This window comes from Silene latifolia, chromosome X (assembly GCF_048544455.1).
Source record: "Silene latifolia isolate original U9 population chromosome X, ASM4854445v1, whole genome shotgun sequence".
Classification (NCBI taxonomy): Eukaryota; Viridiplantae; Streptophyta; class Magnoliopsida; order Caryophyllales; family Caryophyllaceae; genus Silene; species Silene latifolia.
The window spans coordinates 91867387-91889926 of record NC_133537.1 but is presented as its reverse complement, the minus strand read 5'-3'; the positions used below and the strand labels follow the sequence as shown (position 1 = coordinate 91889926).

The 22540-nt window shown below is 36.6% G+C and overlaps 1 protein-coding gene across 1 annotated transcript; it reads right to left on the bottom strand.

Moving 5' to 3' along the window:
• Nucleotides 1-3360: 3360 nt before the first annotated feature.
• LOC141617853 (uncharacterized) lies at nucleotides 3361-4668 on the bottom strand. The gene has a single exon (XM_074434990.1). It carries the CDS (start codon nucleotides 4666-4668, stop codon nucleotides 3361-3363), a length of 1308 nt encoding a protein of 435 aa, XP_074291091.1.
• Nucleotides 4669-22540: the final 17872 nt, after the last annotated feature.

Genomic DNA, 22540 nt, shown 5'->3' with positions numbered 1-22540 from the left:
TATTTGAAATTTTTATGATTTATTTGGAGTTTATGGCATTTTATTGTAATTTTGAGTCCATTAATGAACAAATTTTAAGAAATAAAAGTTAATTATTGTCAATATGTTAGTGGAGACTAATTTTGAGTCCTAAGTTGGTTAGGGTAATTAACTTGTGCATAAATATGATTTTATGTAATTTATTGTGATTTTAAAAGGTTGAATCACGCAAATTCGTAAAAACCGATTAATATACGATATTGGCTCCTTAAAGGCGATTTAGCATAAAATTGGGCATGTTCATACATATTATAATGCTGCATTTTATTTATTATTGTCATAATTTTATTTTATGTTATTTTTGAATTATCTAATTTTACTTAGTATGGCCTTAGTTTTTAATTGGTATTGCCCGAACTGTATGGTAATATCGATTCGGTTGTAATTTATTGTGATCTCGTATCACCGTTTTGTAATTTAATAGATTTATTTTATTTTAATTACAAATTTATAATAGGAAATTATGTAATTTGTTATGTAATTTATTTATTTCGGAGTTCCTTGAAGACGGTGTCACTCAAGAAGGCGATCCATAAAGACGGTGTTACCTCGAGATGCGTGCCAAAACCGAAGTTCAAGGGACCCATGGAGTTGGTTTCCGAATATGTAATAGTTAATTAGATTTTCTATTTTAGGAAGGCCATACTAGGATTTAATTTATGCTTTGCATTTTATTTATATGTTGCATGCATCGCTAAATCGCCATAACTAAAACATGCATTATCATTTTAATCGAGTTTATCGACCGTGTCAATTAAAATTATCGTAGTTCACCCCTTTAGTTCACTTAAAACGTGATAGATAATAAATTGACATGACCTCTCGCTAAAAATAAACAATTGAGACATAGCCTTACCAAAAAGTAGAAACCATGAAAACCTATTTCGCGAGGGAGTGCACTCGGCCCTACCGGGGTACAAACCTTGTTATGTAGGGGAAGTGGGTGATAAATGTCTATCCACCGAATTCATGTTGATAAGGGATGAATCGGCCCTACCGTGCCCAAGTTGATGTGGATTTGGATCATGGACACATTTATTCGAAATTTGGATTGAGCTCAACGGAAGTATTCGTGACCGTAGTCGCATGTTTTCCGGGCTAAAGATAAAAGTTAATGTAATTTTATCGACAAAGAGTTCTAAAAGTAGAATCGATTAAAGCGTTAATCCACCGAGTTATATTGATAAGGGATGAATCGGCCCTACCGTGCCCAAGTTAATATGAATTTGGGTCTTGGAATCATTTATCAAGTTGGATAGAGGTCACTTGATAAATACAATAAAACTTGTTTAAAATTAAATTTTTACGAGTGTTATTATTTTAAAACGACTTATGTTTTGTTCCTTCTATAATATTCGTTTTGTAGGTCGCATCTATTTCCCATAACAAATGGCCACTCCAAACACCAACGCCACACCTCTCACTAATACTCCATGGCTCCGATCCTTCATGGATCGTTGTAAACTTGAAAAGAATGGGTCAAATTTCTCCGATTGGGATGCCCAACTCAAATTAGCCGCCCAAGGTGACGACAAGCTTCGTTACCTCACCGAGGCCTCTCCACCCGAACCTAATACTAGGTCGACCGCTGCTACTAGGGAAGCATATGAGGCTTACCACAAGGGGTCCGCCGCAATGAAAAATGTGTTAATCTTTGCAATGGAGGTGGATCTCCAAAGGAGAGCCTTTAAGATGGGCACCGCTAATGAAATCTATTCCAAGCTTGTGACAATGTTTTCACAAACTCCGCGGATCGTCCAATATGAGGCGGCCGCGGCATTCTTTGATCTCTACTTCAAAGAGGGCCAAAAGGTTAGCCTTCACGTGCTCAAATTAATGGAGCTAGTCGAGACTTTGAAGATTCAAAAGGTTTAAATCTCCAAAGAACTCATAGTAGATAGGATTCTACACTCCTTATCCAAAGTAAAAGTGTATGTTCAATACCGGGTGAATTTTAACATGCAAGACTAGGACGTGTCTCTTAAAGAGTTGCACAAGTTACTTGTGCAAGCCGAAAGAGACATGGGGTTAAATGTTAACCCACCTAAGGATGTGCTTAACATAAGCACCAAAAGCAAGGGGAAATTCAAGAAGAATGGGAAGAAGGGTAAGAAGCAAGCTCCCACTTTCACCAAAGCTAAGACTTTTGAAGCTAGCACTTCCAAAACCAAGAAGGGTCCTCTTGACCAATGCCATTATTGTAATGGTGTTGGACATTGGAAGATGAATTGTTCCAAGTACCTTGGTGACATCAAAGCTGGAAAAATCACTCCAGTAGGTAAATGACTATCTTTTATTTTATGTTTCTAATTCAACTATGGTATTTTGATACAAAGTTGTTATAATGTATCCCCTTTTTATTGTAAATAGGGCCTCCTCCAAGCAAAGACAAAGGAAAGGAAAAGCAAGCTTGAGAAATCATCAAGGAGCTAGGAGTAGCTACCAATAAAGCTTGGCTTTTTTATTATTGTCTTATTTTAAGTTGTGTTTCGGATATTTAGAACTATTTTGATTTCCGTGTTTGACATGGAAATGGTTGATCCTTTCTAAACAATGGTCGTATTTTGGATTATGGTGGCTTGGTTTGCAACCCAAGTCACCCCTTTTATCGTATTTCTTTGTTCTAAAAATTCGTCTTTATATGCCTGCACATAGAAACATATGATCATCTACTTAAAGTGATCCAATAGACAACTATAATGATGGGATTCATTATATGTCCGCAACCTTAAGGCTTGTTTATGATCAATTATAAAGTGATATTGAGTTGATGAACTCTCTTAAAGGAATGTCAATCACCAAGTACATTATCAAATCTAAAACAATTAGTCAACGTATGAGATAGTACTCCTTATACTTCAAAAATCATTATTTGTGTCTCATATGCTATCTTTGAATCTCTAGTGTATTCATTCTAAAGATAGAGTGGGAGAAAATGAAGACACAAAGAACACCAAGAAAAAATTTGTGTACTTGTGTAAATGAGATCTACGCAAGAAAGAATGATTTGTATACCCATACAGATAGTATACACGAATAGATGAGATCTATGGTCTCGAATAGATGAAACCTACATGACAAAAGAGACCAAGTGAAGTAATCAAAAGAATATGTTCTCAAGATAACTACACGAGGAGACCAAAAGAAAGTTTTGGAATAAGAATGACTAATGTAAAGTCTTAACATGAGTTTTGACTAGTTTATGAACAACATTTGACCAATATTTTCAATATTGATATTTTTTTTTTTTGGTGAAATGTGAGTTGTATTATATATATATCAAAAAAGAGTGTTCCAAAGGTACATATCAACTAATACCAATTACATTAATCCAACATCCTTAAGCCAATCTATTTCTAGAGTGGAAATCTTTCTCCTGTCTTTACCATGGACTATCAGCTTCATGTCCTCGACAATGTTTGCAGCAACCTTCTGTGGTCTCAGTAGAATCCCCTCATTCCTGCACTTATTTCGATGGTGCCATACATGATATATAGCTCCCAATACCATTCCTGCTTTCACTCCTCTCTGTAGCTTGGTGCCAATATCCTGTACACAACAGTCCAGAACACTGACAACTGGTAGCTGTAACCCAGTTTTCTGTTGCAGGTGTTGAACTACTCTGAGACTGTAGTCACACCCAAAAAATAAGTGATCCGAATCCTCTGATGCCTGTCCACACAACCAGCAACGATCATCAATATCCACCCCATACCTGATCAGTTTATCTTTGGTTTTGAAAGCTCCATGTGCATAGAGCCATCCCATGAATTGATGTTTTGGGATTACCCATTCATTCCATATCACCCCATCCCAACTCACCTTAGGACGAGATCCCATGAGCCATTGGTAACATCTAGCAGTGGTGAATCCTACCCCTTGTATGTCCCATGTCCCATTGATATATGCTGCAACCAGATCTTGTTTAACCCTGCAAACTCTCCTCCAAACCCAACTTTTATGAGCACCAGGCTGGTACTGCCACCAGTTCACTCCTTTCAAATGATTGTGCTTCACCCATTTGACCCATATGGTATCCTTATCCTCAACAATCCAGTTAACCAACTTGCCTATCAGATCCTTATTCATCATTTCCAGGTTTTTGAGCCCTAGACCACCCTCAGACTTAGGCCTGCACACTGTTTCCCATGCCACCAGTGGCACCCTATGGTATTCAGCACTACTATCCCATAAGAAGTTTCTGCAAACAGCCTCCACTTTTGCTATGATACCCTTTGGTAGGACAAACAAAGATGCCCAATAAGAGTGTAAGGTAGACAACACTGCTTTCACTAAGACAAGCCTCCCAGCATATGAGAATTTCTTTGCTCCATAACCATGAATTCTACTACAGATTTTCTCAACTAAGCACTCACAGTCTTGTCTTTGCAATCTAGTGGTTTGAATAGGCATTCCAAGATATTTAAAAGGAAGCTTACCCTCTACAAAACCAGACACACTCAAGATATCTTGTTTAAGTTGATCAGGCACCCCTCTGAAATAAGCATTGGATTTTGCAGCACTTATCTTTAGTCCAGTGGCTTTAGAGAAGGTAGAATAGGATTGAAGAAGCAGCATAATAGACTTGGCATCCCCATGGCAGAATAGGAGCACATCATCTGCAAACATCAAGTTGGCCAGTTGTAGTTGCTTTCACATAGGATGGAACTTGAACTCAAATTTAGCAGCAGCATACTTAATGGTCCTTGTCAGGTATTCCATGCATAGTGTGAAGATAAGAGGAGAGAGGGGATCTCCCTGCCTGAGCCCTCTCTTGCCATGGAAATATCCAAACATTTCTCCATTGAGGGACAAGGAAAAGGATGCTGTTGTTATGCATTGCATCAACATTTCCTGGAACTCCACTGGAAATCTAAGTTCTTCAAGGAGTTTTTCAACAAATGACCACTCAACAGTATCATAAGCTTTTTGGAGATCTATTTTAAATAGACATCTAGGAGATGCATTAGGCTTTTCATAGCATCTGATTAGATCTTGGCATATAAGAATGTTCTCCTGGATGCTTCTATTTTGTATGAAAGCTCCCTGATTAGGATCAATGATTTGAGGCAACACTTCAGCTAATCTTGCACATAGTAGCTTGGATATAACCTTATAAACAACATTGCAGCAGGCTATAGGTCGAAATTGATACACAGTTTGAGGCCTGTCACATTTGGGGATCAAGGTCACATTTGTTGCATTCACTTGCTTCAGTAATTGTCTGGTTCTGAAAAAATCCTGGACAGCATTAATCACCTCCCCTCCAATCTCATTCCAAGCATCTTTAAAGAACTTTCTTGTGTATCCATCAGGTCCTGGTGATTTGTTATCAGGAATACTGAAAACTGCAGCTCTAATTTCCTCCCCAGTGACAGGTCTCAGAAGAATAGGACTGTGATCGTCCCTGCATCTTTGGCCTTGGTCAATGATCTTCCTGTGTATTTTAGTTGTAGTCTGGTTTGTCCCAAGAAGATGCATATAGTACTCCAGGAATGCTGTCTGAGCAAGTTCTGGACTGTCACACATCTTTCCCTTCATGTCCTCTATAAATATCACCCTATTTTCATTCCTTCTTTTTTTGAGGATGCCATGGAAATAAGCACTATTAGTATCCCCTTCCTTCATCCAGAACTGCTTTGCCTTTTGAGCTAAGAAACTCTCCCTGGCACTACTTAACTTTTTTAATTCCTGAGATGCCTCAAATTCAGCGGTAAATCGAATATCGTGGGATTCCTTCCAAGTTGTTCCTGCAAATCATGAACCCGCTTCAAGCCTGCTAGTTGAATGTTCAATATCAAGATACCCCTCTTTATTCAAACTTTTCAATGTTGGTTTCAACTGTTTGATTTTTAACTAGCCTGAACATGCTAGTCCCCATCGAGCTTTTATCCCATTAGTCCTTACAGTTTGCGAAAACTCCTTTGCGCTCCCCACATGTTGAAGTACTTAAAACAGCGATTTCTTTGGGAGTTTTTAGAGCTACTAATAATACAAGGGGTATGATCCATTAGACCCTCAGGCAAGAAATGGGCATAAAGATCAGGGAGGTGATCACACCAGTCCTTATTAACCAGGAATCTATCAATCCTACTGTATATCCTCTCCCCAGGTTTTTGTTTGTTATTCCAGGTAAACAGAGACCCTGTAGCATCAATGTCAATGACTCCACAGTCTGCTACACAGTGCTTGAAAGGGTCCATCTCACCTGATGGAGTGTTACCTCCTACCCTCTCTCCAGCAGATAACACACAGTTGAAGTCACCAGCAATTGCCCAAGGACCACTGACTTGACTAGCAATTCTTCTAAGATGATCCCATAAAGGAGCCCTATCATGAATAGAGTTGAAAGCATAGACCATAGTCATATAGAAAATGCTTCTAGTCTCAACTGATTCAACTCTCATATGAATGAACTGAGCATTATACTCTATAAACTGTACCTTAACAGCTTGAGGTTGCCACAAAATCCAGATTCTCCCACCATTGTGATGTCCATTATTAGTTGATATGCACCAATTATTGAAGTTATTTACAACTTTCTTCAGAGCCCTACTCTTTATTTTAGTTTCTAAGAGACCAAACAATCTAATATCTTTATTCTGTAAGAAAAAATTTATAGCTTTTTGTTTTCCTACTCTATTCATACCTCTCACATTCCAGAATCCTATCTTATCCATTTAAAATTTTTGGTTGAGGACTGTTACCATTTGCACCACCACTTCTTCTAGGAGGAGATGAGACTACCTCTTTGTAGGAGTGTGCTCCAAATGAATCAGAACTGTATCCACCTCCACTGTAGTCCTGTCTTTGCATTTGGACTAATCTTTTAATTGGAGTAACATTCCTAACTTCTATATTCTGAATTGGACCTTGTATACTTCCAGGAGGATTTGCAGGGGTAGGTCCAGCGGTTTTCTTCACCACAGGCATCCAAACCATCTGAACTTTTTGCCCCTTTTTTTGATCATTCCTCCTGCAATCTACCTCCAAATGCCCCATTCCCATACACTTTTTGCATTTAACTGGCCTCCATTCATATTCTACCTCAACTTGAATCACATTACCATTTTCATCTTTGAATTTAACCTTTTCAGGCAAATCTTGATCCACCATAAGAACTGCCATCACTCTTGCATAACCTAACCTTATTTTTTCCTCAGTAGCTACATCACTCTTGATGTACTTTCCTACCAACGATGTTATTTTAGGTAGCCCCTTTCCCCAAAATTTCAGAGGTAGGTTATGCATCCGAATCCATGCGAGAACCGAACTTACCTCCTCCTTTCTCATCTCTAAATCCCTCGTCCAAGCTTTCACTATCATAGGCTTATTATCAAACATATAATATCCCGAGTTTAAAACCTTGTCCTTCATTTCAACTGATTTGAATCTAACCAAAAACACACCATTTGGCATAAACGAGATCTTGTCAATATTGAACTTGGTCCAAATTCTCCTAATAAAGCCTTCAATCACCTCCCATGGAGGATTTGCTCCTAGTATATAGCATACAACTGCCTGATTCCAATATTCAATCTCCTCCTCTACATCCTCATGTTCAATCTGCATCAAAACCTCATGCTCTGTTTTTGGATCGTCCTCTGGGGTTTCAGTGACTTGCTCTTTTCTTTTTTCTTGTACTATTTCCTCCTCATCCTCTATTTCTTCTACTTCCTCTTCTTCATCCTCAGTTTCTACTTCCAATTCAGGAATTCCTGTTATTTCATTAATATTCTTCGTTTTCATTGCATTCTCACCATCCGGGCCTGCTTGATGTTCATTAGGGATTGTGTTATCATTGGTTTCCTCTATTTCCTCAACAGGCGATGGTGCCTCTGCAGCTACATGAATACTTCGTCCTCGTAAAGTCATCTCTCGCTGTTTCTGATGCACTGATTTCCTTGCCATTAGCACGAAAATCAGATCAAAGATCGAAATTAATGTGCATTAACATCTCATTAGGGTTTTTTCTCTCATTAGGGTTTTTTCTCCCAATATTGATATTTACTTAAGAGTCTAAATGAATCAAAGTTGCATCCTCGAAAATAAATGAGATTTATGACTAAAAGTTGCAAATACAGATATGCCGATATCCACAAGAGCTAAGTTAAGTATTAACCACGCTAATGTCATTACTTAACCTCATTATGAAAATGAAATGGTTAAACCTCCTTCCGAAAAGGGTATTTTGAGAAAGACGTGTATTAGATATAATTCACATTTAAATAATGACATTGCTACGCATCATTACAAAATGAATGAGTTAGAGATTAAAATCTCTTTCCATAAGGTTAAGATTGAAACCTTTTCAAAATAAGTATTTTGAAAGGATATGATGGGAACATATATGGTTTTATCTTAATAACTTAGCAAAGCAAAATATATTTCAATTCATGAAATGTTTCGATTGAGTAGTCAATTGCGAAACATGTGGAATTAAGTGGGAGTTGGAAATTATCATGTGAAGACATGGAATTTAGTGGGAGCAATCATCTTGTAAAAGTTTATAACTCATTACTCATTGAGAATGACGAGCTAATACTTTCTTTCATAAAGAAGTATTTGAGTTTTCAATTCTGGATGAAATGGACTATGATGAATCCAATCACATCATGAGATGTTGGATAGGTATTGAGATATACACATCGAATCAACGAGAAACGTAGGTTATTCATGTCAATGAAAATGGAATTGCCATTAGCAGTCATGGTCGTTCATTGAACCTAAGAATGGGTGACCACATGATTGTTAGTTACTAATGTTTCCGCCATTCGAATAATCATGCACATGTCCAATAATGAATCATATGCATAAGAGCATGATGAATCATTGTCAAGCCATAGAAGAATCGTCATGGATTCTCGAGGAGAACCGATGAGCAATTTCAGTGTTGGACAGAACACTCTATTATGTGTCAAGAGGTTGCACATATTAAAGTTCGAACACGCGTAAGGATTTATGAAAATCCTAAGCTTTTCAAAGCTAAAAGGAGAAATAAGAAGTTTGGAAAGATACTTAGTTGAAGTAAGAAGTTACTCAAAACTAATATTTTCTAATATGCTAGGCCTTGTGAGCAGTGCTAGGCTAATCATCTTGACAATTGATGCAAGACTCTACAAAACATGTTGAAGGAAATGTAGATTCATATACATATTAACATACTCATATATGTCTAAATTAATTTGTCATAAAATTAAAACGGATTTTATGCATGCAAACAAAATATAAATAGAAGAGAAATCACATCCTTACATTGATGTTTCGGTTTTATTGGGCACAAAAGAAATCTCCTTTTCTTTTGTTCTTGAGCTTTCCTTATGGATGAACAAGATCTAAGTATAAGATCTCTCCCTAAGCTTTATACCCAAGGCTTTCTCTTAATCTAATTAATATTATTTTGAGCTAGTATAATATTAATCTAGGTAGAAAATTGAACCAAAAATAAATTGTAACACTTGAGTATTTTCGGTTTTATGAGAGAAGATTAGGAGGATTTATTCTCTCTAGGATTGTTATTTTGGATGAACAAGTGAATGAATATGATACAAAACATTTTGTATATAGTTAGGTAAAAATATGAGAAAACCATCATGGTTTTTTTTCTTCAAAAACCGGGTGGTAAGGGGGGCTTTTTGGGTGAGCCAATGCATGAAGTTGTTGCTCTTAACAATGTTCATAGGCTTGCATGGCTAGACCATTAGGTAATTATTATGTTTACTTAATAAATTAATCAACACAATATTAACCCAATACCCCATTATTTCGGTACAATCATAATATGGTGTCCATATTATTTTTGTCAATTTCTCAATATGTAACATGTCACATGTAACATAATTTGTTATGTATTTTTAACATATTAAAAGTCAACGTATTAATAAAAATACGTCACATACAAAAATCGATTCAGTAATTTCATAATTACTTGTGCCGAAATATTTTTACCAATTTATAAATCGCATTTACAAAAATTCATTCAATTCCGATTGTTTCCTTAAACAATAATTTCATCCGAGTAATGAAACAATTCGATTACTCAGACCGTATCTCATTTAATCACATTTCAATATGATACGTAAATTTTACTTCCAAAATCGTCCGTCAATTTTCAAGTAATTTAATTAACTCGTAACGTTATACGATTAATTAAATAATCAATTAAGAGTATTGCCCTTTAGGTATGACCTAGGGGGTCAACTGATCACCACCGTCACACGACAAGAATGTCAAACTCTAGTCACCAATCATTACCGATATATGTTGACCAAATTGACAAGAACAATATTACTTCCCAATTGTATTCATTTTAATGAGACTTAAACATGTGATCATCATGATCAACGGTCGTGATCGCATTATTGTCGGAGGACATATATTCCAACAATCTCCCACTTGTCCTCGACAAGTGTGCGTCACCAATTCTCTTGTCCTATTACTATCTCCCACTCAATGCAAGGTGTCTTTCGGTCGTACTTGCAAGTGATCATATCGAGAGTGGTTTCCTCGATCCGGAGAATAACTGATTGACCGGACTTATCTATCATAGATACTTTCCGAGCGTGGCCACGCATTTCCGGTTCATTACTCCTCGAGTGGCCCTGAGATATTGTTATAACCCCGACTAGGGATGGACAATTCCTATCGCACTCATTCCCTTCGACTAGCTAGCCACACCATTATAACCCAAAATATGCCCATTTGACCCCATTTACGAAGGTCGTAGTAACACAAATCAAAGTTAATCAAACGTGCCATCTTAGGAGAATAGTCTTTAGTCAAAAGAATCGACTCATTTGAATACTATAGTAGCTCTCGCCACGACCAGGCTATATAAATTTGCCGAACTCTATAAGCGGTCATAAGGCCCGACAAAATGTTCCTAACAGTCTGCCTATGTGATCGACTAGTCATCTCACATGACTCTATGGCACTTGAACTTGCCATCAATCGCCTCACACTCTAGTCACTTCGAGACGTCACCTCATACAAGTGACTATGGGCAAATACTAGTTAATCCGTGTTCACTTTAACGGGGTTCAATTGTCTCTACAACCCGTATGGATGTAACAAAGTATAAATTAAAGATAAAAGACAAATGTGATTATGAACATGAACAAAAACAACACTTTTATTTCATTTCAAAATCTAACAGAAATTTGGTACACGTTTAAGTCCCATGGACGTAACATGCCCATCATGCTTAGCCTGCGATAAAGGCTTGGTGAGCGGATCGGCTATGTTGTCATCCGTCCCAACCTTACAAATCGCAATTTCCTTTCTTTCAATGAAATCTCTTATTACATGATACTTTCTAAGTACATGTCTAGATCTATTACTAGACTTTGGCTCCTTAGCTTGGAAGATCGTCCCACTATTATCACAATAGAGAGTGGTGGGATCATCGGCGGTAGGTACTACTTTTAGACCTTCCGTGAATTGCTTGATCCACATAGCTTCCTTGGCGCTTCGATGCTTGCTATGTACTCACCTCCATAGTAGAATCTGCGTTACATTCTGACTTCCTTGAAGCTTCTCCAGCTTACGGCACCACCATTGAGCATGAAAACAAAACCAGCTTGTGATTTCATGTCATCTCTATCTGTTTGAAAACTTGAGTCCGTGTATCCATTAACACGCAACTCAGTGTCTCCTCCAAACACAAGGATTGAGTCCTTAGTTCTTCTCAAGTACTTAAGGATGTTCTTGACAGCAATCCAGTGACTCTCTCCTGGATTTCCATGATATCTACTCGTCATGCTCAAGGCATACGAGACATCAGGACGCGTGCATATCATGGCATACATGATTGATCCAACAGCGGAGGCGTAAGGGATCAACTTCATGCCTTCAACATCATGGGGTTCGGAGGGACATTGAGTCTTGCTCAATATCGTCCCGGTTACCATAGGTACCAAACCCCTTTTGGATTTGTCCATGCTGAATCGTCGAAGAATCTTATCAACATAAGACTCTTTACTTAGTGCCAATATCCTCTTGGATCTATCTCTATAGATCCGGATACCTAATATGCGTTGTGCCTCTCCTAAATCCTTCATTTGGAAGTGGTTACCTAACCACTTCTTAACAGAAGACAACATTGGAATATCATTTCCAATGAGTAGTATGTCATCGACATACAAGATTAGGAACACAACATTGCTCCCACTAAATTTCATGTATAAACATGGTTCCTCAACATTTCGAGTGAAACCATTTTCCTTTATTACATCATTGAATCGATGATTCCAACTTCTTGATGCTTGCTTAAGACCATAAATGGATCTCTTAAGCTTGCACACTTTGTTAGGATTTTTAGAATCAACAAAACCTTCGGGTTGTATCATGTACACCTCCTCTTCTAAATGCCCATTTAGAAAAGCGGTTTTGACATCCATTTGCCATATTTCATAATCATGAAATGCGGCGATCGCTAACAAAATCCGTATGGATCTTAGCATGGCTACGGGGGCGAAGGTCTCATCATAATGGAGACCTTGGACTTGGGTAAATCCTTTTGCCACTAGCCTAGCTTTGTGGACATCGTCATGTCCTTCTATGCCATTTTTGACCTTGAATATCCATTTGCATTGGAGGGGTCTTGCCCCTTTAGGCAAATCTACCATGTCCCAAACTTGGTTTTCAAGCATAGAATCCATTTCGGACTTCATGGCTTCAAGCCATAAGGTGGAATTAGGACTAGAGATTGCGGCCTTGTAGGTGGCGGGCTCGTCACTTTCCATAAGCAACACTTCGAGTGTTCCATCTTCCTCGATAAGTCCCACATATCGATCGGGATGGCGAATTACTCGGCCCGTCCTTCTTAGTGGAGGAGGTACAACCGCGTTAGACGACGAAGGAACATCTTCTTGCGTCTCTACCTCGGTTTGTGGCTCTTGAACTTCATCAAGTTCAAAATTTCTCCCACTATGTCTCTTAGAAATAAATTCCTTTTCTAAGAAGACAGCCTCGCAAGACACAAACACTTTATGATCTTGAGGTTTGTAGAAGTAATATCCTCGAGAGGTCGAGGGGTAACCTACAAAGGTGCATTTTTCGGATCTTGGGGCAAGCTTGTTGTCGTTCTTAGTTTTGACATAAGCATCACATCCCCAAATCTTCATATAGGATATATTTGGGATCTTACCCGTCCACATCTCACATGGAGTCTTTTCAGTGGACTTTGTGGGACTATTATTCAAAGATCGAATTGCGGTTTGTATCGCAAATCCCCAAAACGAGTTCGGTAACTCGGTTTGACTCATCATGGATCGAACCATATCAAGTAAGGTTCGATTTCTCCTTTCGGCAACACCATTAAGTTGAGGTGTTCCGGGTGGAGAAAGTTGTGATATAATACCACGACTTTTCAAGTGTGAATCAAATTCAAGGCTAAGGTATTCTCCACCACGATCGGATCGTAGTGCCTTAATCCTTTTATTCAATTGGTTCTCTACTTCTTTTTGAAATTCCTTGAATTTCTCAAACGCTTCACTCTTATGTTTAATTAAATAGATATACCCATATCTACTTAAATCATCGGTGAAGGTTATGAAGTAGTCATAATTACCACGAGCGGTGATACTCAATGGTCCACATACATCGGTGTGTATGAGTCCCAATAGCTCACTAGCTCGTGTCCCTTTACCACTAAAAGGATTACGAGTCATTTTGCCAATTAGGCAATATTCGCATGTACCATATGATTGATAATCAAATGGTGTAATCACATTAGTTGAAATTAATCTTTTGATGCGATTCTCGTTTATGTGACCTAATCGACAATGCCAAATGAACGCTTCACTTGGGTCACTTGTTTTGAGTTTCTTTGATTGAATGTTATAAATATCTCTTGTCGGATTTGAGGTCTCTAAAATGAAAATGCCATTGATGGAAGTAGCTTGGCCAATAACCAAATCATTCCTAGAAATAGTACAACAATTGTTCTTAATGGCAAAACAAAAACCGTCCACGTCTAGCATGGCGATTGAAATAATGTTTTTAGAGAGTGTAGGTACATAAAAACAATTATGCAAATACAACTCAAATCCATTTGGCAAAGCTAAAACATAAGTTCCCTTGGAATCGGCCGCTACCCGAGCTCCATTTCCAAGGCGTAGATCCACATCTCCCTTGCTAAGCCTCTTCACATCTCTTAAACCCTGTAAATGATTACAAAGGTGAGAACCACAACCGGTATCTAGTACCCATGTCGTAGTGGAAGTATAATTTATATCAATAACATAAATTTCTTTAGGAATTGTACCTTTTGGAGTAATGAGTCCTTCCCTTATATTTCGCAAATACATAGGGCAATTCCTAAGCCAATGTCCCATGCCATAGCAATAATGGCACTCATCATTAACTTGCTTGAAGTTTTTGATTTTCTTTCCTTTCTTCTTGAACCTCTTGCCCTTTGTAGCAAGAACTTGATTGCTAGAGCTCCCACTAGCTTTGGCATCTTTATTTTCCAGAGACAAAGACCCTATAGCTTGCATGAGGTAGTCTTCCTGAGACGGACTCACACGAGGTCTAGTAGTAGTGGGTGGTTTAGAAGAGGTGATGAAATTAAGGTTTCCATCCGATCCTATCCCGAAATGAAGTTCTCTAGTTGTATCGAAATGATTGTTGGAGCATACGTCGTCAAGAACATGGTGATATGACTCAATAGTAATTGGTGCGGTAGCATTTGTTGGATTCATTGTAATGCACTACAAATATGGAGGAAAGGAAATATTAACATTTGTCTTTTTAAATCATACTTGCAAATTTAACAAGATATGAACATTTATATAGTGACCTCTACCCAACTATAATAAATGATTCCAAGACCCAAATTCATATCGACTTAGGCACGGTGGGGCCGATACATCCTTTATCAATATAACTCGGTGGATTAACGTTTAATCGATTCTACTTTTAGAACTCTTGGTCGATAATATTACATTAACAATTATCTATAGCCCAAAACACATCGACAAGGGCACGGTGGGGCCGATACATCCCTTATCAAATACTTTTGTTGAGTTCAATCCAAATTTCGAATAAATGTGTCCATGATCCAAACCCACATTAACTTGGGCACGGTGGGGCCGATACATCCCTCATCAACATGAATTCGGTGGATTAACATTCATCATCCACTTCCCCTACGTAACAAGGTTTGTACCCCGGTGTGGCCGAGTGCACTCCCTCACGAAATAGGTTTTCATGGTTTCTACTCTTTGGTAAGGCTATGTCTCAATTAATTGTTTTAGCGAGAGGTCATGTCAAATTATTATCTATCACGTTTTAAGTGAACTAAAGCGGTGAACTACGATAATTATATTTGACACGGTCGATAAACTCGATAAAATAAGGATGCATGTTTTAGTTATGGCGATTTAGCAATGCATGTGACATAAAATAAAATGCAAACATAAAGATAAATAAATCCTAGTATGGCCTTTCCTAAAACAGAAAACTATTTATCTATTACATATTCGGAAACCAACTCCATTGGTCCCTTGAACTTCGGTTGTGGCACGCATCTCGAGGTAACACCGTCTTTATGTATCGCCATTCTTGAAGAAATCCGTCTTTGGGAACTCCGGAATGAATAAAATTACATAATAAATTACATAATTTCCTATTATACATTTGTAACTAAAATAAAATAAATCTATTAAATTACAAAACGGTGATACGAGATCACAATAAAAATTACAACCGAATCGATATTCTCATACATTTCGGGAAATACCAATTAAATCTAAGGCCATACTAAGTAAAATTACATAATTCAAAAATTACATAAATTAAAATTATGACAATCATAAAGAAAATGCAGCATTATAATATGTATGAACATGCTCAATTTTTTATGCTAAATCGCCTTTTAATTAGCCAATATCGTATATTACTCGGTTTTTACGGATTTGCGTGATTTCAACATTTTATAATCACAAAAATACATAAACTCATATTTATGCATAAGTTAATTACCCTAACCTCTTAGGACTCAAAATTTAGTCTTCACTAATAATTTGACCATAATTAACCTTTATTTACAAAATTGTTCATAAATGGACCAAAAATTACAAAAATAAGCTATTAAACTTCAAATAAATCCAAAAATTCCAAATAAATTCAAAATTTGAAATTTAAATTCATGAACATTCTGGAAAAATTCCATGACACTCAAAATGTTCAAAATCTTTAGGTTAAAAAATTCGAAATTTTTCCCGAAAAACAATGTTGCGGTTTATCGATTTATAATAAAATAATCATAAAAACATGGAAAAATATTTTCATTAACTTTTCAATTTTAGATCTGAAAAAATATAATAAAATGCAACATTACACGTTTTTCTTAAGTCATAGATTATGTTTTATTAATTTTCCACTAATAATGTCACTATTTATGCTATTTTTCTTCAAAAATTCATAAATCATGCAAAAAGACTTCTTTATAACCAATTATTTTAAACACATCTTGTAAAATTGCATGTGACAACATATTAATTTTCTATGACCAGATTCGAAATTTAACTCATATTAACCTATTTTTCACTTAAATCCGAATTTAATAATGAAAAATTCATTTTTCGAGCATAACTAGTCCAAAAATTATGAACATTTACAGGTTATCTCAAAATAATATATGTGACAACATATCCAAAAACCAAGTGAAAGTTCGAAGTATAGCTATTTTTAAACCAAAAATGACATTTTTACTCATAAAATCACATTTAAATGCCATTATTGTAAATTATGAACAATAAAAATCCGAAACATTAACCAAAATATCCTAAAACACTTTAGGACCAGAAATATTAACATGCATGTAATAATTTCGTGATATATCATAATAACACAAATTTTACAAGTTTTATTTGTTATTCATATAACTCGGAAAAACCTTTAACCAATTTGCATGCAAACAACCGTGGCTCTTGATACCGATTGAAGGAAATGTAGATTCATATACATATTAACATACTCATATATGTCTAAATTAATTTGTCATAAAATTAAAACGGATTTTATGCATGCAAACAAAATATAAATAGAAGAGAAATCACATCCTTACATTGATGTTTCGGTTTTATTGGGCACAAAAGAAATCTCCTTTTCTTTTGTTCTTGAGCTTTCCTTATGGATGAACAAGATCTAAGTATAAGATCTCTCCCTAAGCTTTATACCCAAGGCTTTCTCTTAATCTAATTAATATTATTTTGAGCTAGTATAATATTAATCTAGGTAGAAAATTGAACCAAAAATAAATTGTAACACTTGAGTATTTTCGGTTTTATGAGAGAAGATTAGGAGGATTTATTCTCTCTAGGATTGTTATTTTGGATGAACAAGTGAATGAATATGATACAAAACATTTTGTATATAGTTAGGTAAAAATATGAGAAAACCATCATGGTTTTTTTTTTCTTCTCAAAAACCGGGTGGTAGGGGGGGCTTTTTGGGTGAGCCAATGCATGAAGTTGTTGCTCTTAACAATGTTCATAGGCTTGCATGGCTAGACCATTAGGTAATTATTATGTTTACTTAATAAATTAATCAACACAATATTAACCCAATACCCCATTATTTCGGTACAATCATAATATGGTGTCCATATTATTTTTGTCAATTTCTCAATATGTAACATGTCACATGTAACATAATTTGTTATGTATTTTTAACATATTAAAAATCAACGTATTAATAAAAATACGTCACATACAAAAATCGATTCAATAATTTCATAATTACTTGTGCCGAAATATTTTTACCAATTTATAAATCGCATTTACAAAAATTCATTCAATTCCGATTGTTTCCTTAAACAATAATTTCATCCGAGTAATGAAACAATTCGATTACTCAGACCGTATCTCATTTAATCACATTTCAATATGATACGTAAATTTTACTTCCAAAATCGTCCGTCAATTTTCAAGTAATTTAATTAACTCGTAACGTTATACGATTAATTAAATAATCAATTAAGAGTATTGCCCTTTAGGTATGACCTAGGGGGTCAACTGATCACCACCGTCACACGACAGCAATGTCAAACTCTAGTCAGCCAATCATTACCGATATATGTTGACCAGTTGACAGTAACAATATTACTTCCCAATTGCATTCATTTTAATGAGACTTAAACATGTGATCATCATGATCAACAGTCGTGATCGCATTATTGTCAGAGGACATATATTCCAACACATGTACCTAGTGCATTGTGAGTGGGTGGAGTACTTGACCAGTGCAAGTCATATCATCCACCACAAATTCGTTGGTTGTGTGATAAACAACTAGAAAGTTCTTTCAAGATAAAGAACCCAAACCGAGGTTGGGAACCTATATGTGTACTTGGCAAGGTTCATGCGATGAGAGATAACATGAATGTAAAGGAAAATGCAATAAAAGAAGTCTGAACACATGGACACATGGTATGTTAAACTTCTATTGCAATCGACTAGTGTTTACACACTTACGATATGCATCACAAGGATGTAATACGGTATTGACTACCCGAATGTGATGTCGACATTTGTCGTTTGAGTTGTTATTAACTCACCTTATACTTTGTTACATCCAAACGGGTTGTAGAGACAATTGAACCCCGTTAAAGTGAACACGGATTAGCATTGTATTCTCCCATAGTTACTTACATGAGGTGACGTCTCGAAGTGACTAGAATGTGATGCAATTGATGGCAAGTTCAAGTGCCATGGAGTCATGTGTGATGACTAGTCGATCGCATAGGCAGACTGTTAGGAACACCTTGTCGGACCTTATGACCGCTTATAGTGTTCTGGCAAATTTATATAGCCTGGTCATGGCGAGAGCTACTACAGTATTCTAATGAGTCGATTCTTTTGACTAAAGACTGTTCACCTAAGATGACACAGTTTCAGATTAACTTTGATTTGTGTTACTACGACCTTCGTAAATGGGGTCAAATGGGCATATTTTGGGTTATGATGGTTGTGGCTAGTCGAAGGAAATGAGTGCGATAGGAATTGTCCACCCCTAGTCAGGGTTATAATAATATCTCAGGTCCACTCGAGGAGTAATGAAATGGAAATGCGTGGCCACGCTCGGAAGATATCTATGGTAGATAAATCTGGTCAATCAGTTATTCTCCAGATCGAGGAAACCACTTTCGATATGATCACTTGCAAGTACGACCTGAAAGACACCTTGCATTGAGTGGGAGATAGTAATAGGATAAGAGAATTGGTGACGCACACTTGTCAAGGACAAGTGGGAGATTGTTGGAATATGTGTCCTCCGACAATAATGCGATCACAACTGTCGATCATGATGATCACATGTTTAAGTCTCATTCTAAAGAATACATTTGGGAAGTAATATTTTACTGTCAACTGGTACACACATATCGGTGATGATTGGCTGACTAGAGTTTGACATTACTGTCGTGCGACGGTGGTGATCAGTTGATCCCTTTAGGTCATACCTAAAGGGTAACACTCTTAATTGATTATTTAACTGATCGTATGACGATACGGGTTAATTAAATTACTTAAAATTGACGGACGATTTTGGAAGTAATATTTACGTTTCTCATTATAATCTGATTAAATAAGATACGATCTAAGTGATCGAATTGTTTTATTACTTAGATGAAATTACTGTTTAAGGAAACAATAGCATTGGAATGAATAATTTATTATAAATACAAGATGTTGTGATTTATAATTGGTAAATTATTTTGGTACAAGTAATTATGAATTACTAAGTCGATTTTTTATATGACGTATTTTTATTAATGCGTTGATTTTTAATATGTTAAAAATACATAACAATTTTGAATGACATGTGACATGTGACAAATTGACAAATTGACAAAGATAAAATGGAATCCATTTTATCTTAATATGGACCGAAATAATGGGGTGATTTAGGATTAATATTATGTTGATTTATTAAGTGGAAAACATAATCATTCTTCCTAAACCTAGCCATGCAAACCTAGTGCCTCTTGTGAAGAGCACCTTGCTTATGCATTGGCCCTTTCAACCCCTCCCTCTACCCGGTTTTGTCAAAGAGAAAATCATGGGTTTTTCTCTATATTTTACCTAATACACTACATAAAAAGATTAGTGTAAAAATTCATTCATTCAACTATCTAAAATAGAGTTTTAGAGAGAAAAAATTCTTCCTCTTTCTCCCTTCTCTTAGCCGAATATTAAGAGAACAAAATAATATTTTTGGGTCAATTTTATTCAAATTTATATTGTTCTAGTATCAATAATATTAATTTTATTTAGAGGTTACCTTGGGTATTATTCTTTGAGAGGGATTCTATACTTGAATCCTTGTTCATCCAATATTTGGAGAGCTCAAAAACAAGTGAGTAGGAGAACTCACTTGTGCCCAATAATCCGAAATATCCAATGTAAGAATGATGATTTCTTCTTTATCCTTATTTTTGTTTGCATGCATAAGATCAACATTTAATTTTATGACTAAATTAATTTGAAACATATATGGATATGTAAAGTAATGAGATATAGATTTCTAACATTCAAAGGGAATAATAGAGAGTTTTTCTCTAAAATTATTTATTCACAATTTTACATATTATTTTCTAGTGTAAGAAATATAAAAACTCTCTCTACATCTTATGAAAAATTAGAGAGATAAAATCTCCAAAATCCTTCCTCTTGGCCGAAATTACAAGAGACAAAAACAAATATTTTGGGTCAATTTTTAGTAAGATTAATATTGTTCTAGTTCTAATAATATTAGTCTTTTAAGAGGTTACCTTGGGTATTCACTTTTGGGAGGGATTCTTCTTTGGATCCTTTGTTCATCCATATAAGGAAAACTCAAGAACAAGTGAGAAGGAGAACTCATTTGTGCCCAAAATCCGAAACTCCCATAGTAAGAAAGACGATTTCTTCTTTATTCTTATTCATGTTTGCATGCATAAGATCTAGTTTTAATTTTATGACTAAATTAAAATGACACATATATGAATATGTTAAATAATGAGATTAATGATTTCAAACAACACGTGGTCTCAAAAGCTGATCCAATCAAGTACATACTATCAAGGCCAGTCTTGTCTGGAAGACTTGCGAAATGGGCAGTGTTACTTAAACAGTACGACTTGGCGTTCATGCCTCAAACGGATGTGAAAGGTTAAGCTATTGCCGACTTCTTTGATGATCATCCAGTGCCAGCAGAGTGGAAAATTTCAGATGACCTCCCGGCAGAAGAAATTTTCTACATGGACATCTTACCTCCATGGCAAATGTACTTTGATGGTGCTGCAAGGCAAGATGGAGCTGGTGCTGGAGTTGTATTCGTAACTCCACAAAGTCATTTCATGCCATATGCCTTTACACGCACTGGGTTGTGAACAAATAATATGGCAGAATACCAAGCTCTCATACTCGGCCTTCAAATGCGATCGAAATAGGTGTCAGGGATATGGACATTTATGGAGACTCAAAGCTGGTGGTCAACCAAGTCCTTGGTGAATATGAAGTGAAAAAGGAAGACTTGATTCCCTGCCATCAACGGGCATTAAAACTGCTGAATCAACTTGACGACATCTATGTTGGTCATGTACCAAGGAGTGTCAATAAGTTGGCTGACGCGCTTGCTAATCTTGCAGCCACTTTGGCATTGGGGGCAGAAGAGTCTATGCAAGTCCCAGTCTGGAACCGTTGGGTAGTTTCTTTGCTTGAAGGGGAAGAAAACGTAGATGCAACTAACATGATCTGTGTCTATACAGCTGATGAGGATGACTTACGCCAACCTATCATTGATTTCTTGGACCACCAAAAACTACCCGATGATCCTCGACACAAGGTAGAGATACGTCGACGTGCCCCAAAGTTCATTCACTATAAAGGGACACTCTACAGACGTTCTTTCTCAGGCCAATGGTTGAGGTGTCTAAGCAAGGACGAAGCTGCTGAAGCAATGCATGAAGCTCATTCTGGCATTTGTGGCGCTCACCAATCTGGGCCTAAACTTCATGATCATGTAAAAAGAATGAGGTATTACTGGCCGACCATGGTGCAAGATTGTATGGACTTCCAAAAAAGTGTGATCCATGTCAGTTCTACGCAAACTTCATACACCAACCGCCAGAACCGTTGCACCCTAGTGTTTCTTCGTGGCCCTTTGAAGCTTGGGGACTTGATGTTGTGGGACCCTTTACTCCAAAGGCCTCAAATGGACACGAGTATATTCTCGCCGGCACTGACTACTTCTCAAAATGGGCAGAAGCCATCACATTCCGCGAAGTCAAGAAAGAAAATGTTGTGGACTTCATTCGAACCCAGTTCATCTACAGATATGGTGTACCTAAACGTATTACAACTAACAATGGTAAGCAATTGTTCAACCATCTGATGACAAGTCTGGGCGAAAAATTCAAGTTCAAATAATACAAGTCATCCATGTACAACCCTTCAATAAAACCCTCTGCAACTTGCTGTAAAAGGTAGTAGCAAAGTCAAAGCGAGATTGGCAT

What these genes read in the sequence shown, in the direction of transcription:
- LOC141617853 (XM_074434990.1), bottom strand. Translation starts at nt 4,668, where the DNA reads ATGTTTGCAGATGATGTGCTCCTATTCTGCCATGGGGATGCCAAGTCT.